The sequence below is a fragment of the Mastomys coucha genome, unplaced genomic scaffold, assembly GCF_008632895.1.
Source record: "Mastomys coucha isolate ucsf_1 unplaced genomic scaffold, UCSF_Mcou_1 pScaffold12, whole genome shotgun sequence".
Lineage (NCBI taxonomy): Eukaryota > Metazoa > Chordata > Mammalia > Rodentia > Muridae > Mastomys > Mastomys coucha.
In genome coordinates this window covers 86,708,256-86,712,778 of record NW_022196894.1, presented here as the reverse complement: position 1 = coordinate 86,712,778, position 4,523 = coordinate 86,708,256, and the positions used below count along the sequence as shown (strand labels likewise).

At 36.1% G+C, this 4,523-nt stretch overlaps 1 protein-coding gene across 1 annotated transcript; it reads right to left on the bottom strand.

Annotated features, from left to right (window-relative positions):
• Positions 1-1,646: 1,646 nt before the first annotated feature.
• On the bottom strand, positions 1,647-1,814 carry LOC116086590 (keratin-associated protein 21-1-like). The gene has a single exon (XM_031364798.1). It carries the CDS (start codon positions 1,812-1,814, stop codon positions 1,647-1,649), a length of 168 nt encoding a protein of 55 aa, XP_031220658.1.
• Between the last annotated feature and the right edge of the window lie 2,709 nt (positions 1,815-4,523).

The following is a 4,523-nucleotide window of genomic DNA, read 5'->3' as shown; positions in this document are numbered from 1 at the left end:
CATGTTCATTTAAGAAAATACTAGTAGTGATGTATTATTTTTAAGTATACAGTTAATATGTTTGGAGTCATTTAAAATTCATACTGAGAAAAATGTATTTACACTATTGCTGTAGACAAGCACCTACATAAGACTGTCAAATTGATTGTTGTTTTATATCAAACAACTTTTATAATACTTATTTTTATTGTTATAATATTTTATAAATTTTAAGGAATATAACAAAAAGATATTGTAGATATTGTAGAGGACGTCTCTGGGAGGAGCAGTGGTACAAAAGGAAAACAAGAATGTGATTCAATTATATTTAATTGAAATATGTTTTTAAATGTCACCAAATTCAGATTAATTGAAATCATGTAACTTTTCTCATCATAATGCAATAAAAGTTTAAAAAATGAAAAAAGAAGGCCATAAATGAAATCTTCCAACTAGGTCACACTACACATTATCATGCACACTTACAAAAACACAGGGACACAAGCAACACACACACAGGATGTCAGAAATGAATGCAAACAAAAGAATAAAAAACATTGAAATTGTAAACTTAGAGATATAGCTAACAAATTCTGAAAAACAAAACGACTGTATAAAAACACACAAATGAAGAAAATGAGAATATTAGGATGGTTATCAGTGCAGAAATATGAGTGGAAAGTAATATATATTTGTATATGCATATATGTATGTATATACAATTATACATATGTATGTATATACATACATACATACACACATACATATATACATTATAAAAGAGGTGTTTTGCACAGGAATAGATACAGATGGACAACTGGACTCAATAATATTGTACTTCACTAATTATCTCAGAGATACAAATCAAAAGAGTTGAGATTTAGGCAACAATTATTAGACAATTAGTATTAGAGAGACAAAAGATGAATGTTACAAAGCATGTAGCGGAGGGCACCCTTTTCTACTGTTGATGGAAATGTAACTTCTTGTAGCTATGAGAAAAATAGCATTGGCATGTTTTCAAACACACAGGGAAGTGACAGATAATCTACAATACACACGGATACTTATACCATGAGATCAAGATCACTGAATCCTAAAGAAATAGGTACACTAGCAAGTATATTCTAATATTCTTTATGACATTCAAGTTATACTCACGAGAAAATGACCATGTGTATTTGAACACTGAAAAGAATTGCTTCTTTCTCTAACTTCCTCTCCCCTCCCTTATTTCTCCCCCTTTTCCTTCTCCATGCCTATCTCCTTAAATAACATCCTTTCTTATACTCCCCTCACCCATTCCCACAACCAGCTCCACACATGTAACCAATCAGATACAAAAGCATGGACAATACAGAAAGTACTTTGTAGAGTTTATTCATTTAGTTATTTGATGACACACCTTTCAACAAATGGTTGAGAGTTAAATTTACAATCATTTTACAGAGTATGAAAAGGATAATATAAAATACTATCACGGTCCAAATTTAGATGAGGAATTAGATGACCATGTTGAATTTCAATTCTATTTTATATATTTTGTCCTAAAGTTAGAATTTTTGAAGACATTTTTGAGTTCCTGGTGTAAAAACACTTGGAAGTCCTTCTGGTCAGAAAGGTTGGGTATCTGCATAATGTCCTCAGTAGAAGCCATAAGACCAGTATCATCTACAACACAGTGGGCGGCAGCAGCCATAGCCATAGCCACCATAGCCACAGCCATAGCCACAGCCATAACCACAGCTATAGCCACCATAGCCACAGCCATAACCACAGCCTAGACCACCATAGCCACAGCCCAGGCCTCCATAGTAGCTGCCATAGTAACACATGGTTTCAGGAGTGGAGAGTTCAGAGGAAGATTAAACACTAGGTTTCTAGAATCTGGATGAAACCATCTGCCTAGGGACTTTTTTACACCTGGAGGTTTGGTGACAAAACCCACAGGCATTATGACATCACACATGTCTCTACTTTTCTTCAGAAAACATCCAGGTTCCAGAATTTACTGCCCAAACAACGCTTCATAACTGAGATAATTGTGCTCATATGTTAGGATCCCAAGGTCAGATCATGGAGCTTTATTGTGAGAATCTGGATCTAGTTTCAAGACAATGCCTCATTCTACACTTAGTTTCTTTAATACTCATGACACAAATCATTGAAATCTCTTTCTTCTCTTTCTGTCCTTTGTTGTTTAGTGCTCCATACTGAAAATATTTTTTGATTTCCTTGCTTTGCTTTGTTATTATTAAATAAATATGAATTTTCAGAGTATTTCATGTGGAAAATGATCTCCACCCTCATTATGTTGTTTTTGAGTTGATGGCTCATTATATACATAAGCAAATTTTGTCATATACTTTTACTATCGCATATTAATTCTTCTGATTTATAAGCATAGTAGATCTTTCCACCTTGAGATATGTTCTTCAATTTTCCACTTGTGGGCTTGTTTTTGACATTTTTTTTCAGTTTTTGTTACTTTCATTATGTGGTATATTTTGAGAGCAGATTCTGTGGTAGATCTAGCATCTTCCTTTCTGCTTCATGTTGTTTTTGCTCTTAGAGTCTCCTTCTGCATTTCTATATTCATTAGGATTGTGCTGTCTAGTTCTGTTCAGAACAAAATTGGAATTTTTATAGAAATTGTAGTAGAACTATACATTGGTTTATCAACTATACTCATTTTCCTGTTTTAATTCTACCAAAGTATAAAGAGTTTGCCTCATTCCATATCCTAGTATTTTCTTCAAATTATTTACTTCACACAAAAATACTTCTCCATGGTATTCATTTTCTTAACTGTGTTGAAGTGGTTCAGTCTTATCACAGGACTTTAGTTTGCACCAAATTGATGCTAACACTTTAGTATTATTTACCCCTGTTAACCAATAAACACACCCATGCGTATTTAACACTAATTCATCTTACCTCTTTTTCCCCAAGATCTCACCAAAACTGTAAAACCTTTAAAATTCTCATTGCTTTGAAAGACTCAAAACATTAAATGCTCAGTGTCTCTAACATATGCAATATTTCTTAAAGATCCAGGATCCCTTTAAAGTATATAAAGGATGTTAACAGTGGGCTTAAACGAAAGACATAAATTAAACTGATTGTGTTCTTTCTTAAATCGTAAAGAACCAAGGAATAGTCAGCATCAGATAAAAGCAAAACAATCTACCAATAATTTACATAATACTTTGTACAATGTCTTGTGATCACTTAGGATCTTCTTGGCTCCTCTAAACACCAGGGTCACTTCTCTGACTCTTCCCTCTGCAGCACATACAGCTTGTCTTCTACACATGGATGGGCTCCACCACACTGATCCAGCTGCTCTTCTCAGTTTCCAATGGTAGTGAAATCCAATCCTTCCACCCAAATAAATTGGTATTTATTGTAGAGTATTAATATGACAGCCCTAACCATGGTGTTGGTTAGCAGAATGTAGACTTTGGATTGGCAAAACAGGTGAATACTTTAAGTGTCACTTACTAGTCTGCCAATGTAGGAGTATGGAAGACAGTTGTGCTGAGAACAATGTGGATTATGACTGCCTAGATCAGGAGATTTCAGAGGAGAAGACTATAATTAAATGTCATAGAGACCATTGTTCTGGGATTCTGGCAAACAATGTGATGGCTTTTTGCCTTTACCTAAGGACAGATTAAAGACATTTGCATTAATGGTGTTGGCTTAGAGGTTTCAATAGACCATGCAAAACCCAGTCACCCTTCTCCTGCTGTGTGCAGTTTCAGATCCAAACCTCTCAGCTACTTCTCCATCACTATGTCTGACTACATGCTGTCATGCTTCCCCTCATGATGAAATAGGACTACACCTCAGAAACTGCACACAAGTCTCAATTAAATGTTTTCTTTTTTGAGATTTGGTCAAGATACCTCTTTAGAGCAATAGAATATTGGCTGATATGTATGATAATGGATAGAGTTGAAATAAAGGTGTCCAAGATTTACTGTAATTAATTTTTACGAAATATGGAATTTTTGCGTTTAAAACAATTTTTGAGAAATGTTTCAAAAACTCTCAGCCCAGCCAAACAAGCGGATCAGGCAGGATGTACGATGATGGACACAGAGCACAAGGAAGAACAGGGTAACTTGTTGGGTGCCAGCTGAGTGTAAGGCAGTTTTCCTCTGTGGTTTCCCCTGATCTGATCCATACTTGCAGGAAAGCTAGCTGTCTGTGCTGGGCCCTATACCCTGGCCAGCACCTCACCTGGGGATTCAGCTTCCTTGTAGGTGGGAGGGATTGCACTTGTTTCCCTTTCACTTTCTCTGGTCACCCAACCTGATGCCTGGGTCTGTAACTTGAGTCCCCACCTTGCTGCAAGGTAAGAGGAAGAAGGAGACTTCGGAGGGCTACAGAGAGATCCAGAAGAAAAAGCAAAAGCTGAGAGAGTGTCCAGGAAGCTAGAGCCATGTAGTTCTGCTCAGCCAGAACAGCGGATGAGAACATGGACTTTTTGTTCAAGGTCATCCTTATTGGGGACCCCAACGTGGGGAAGACGTGTG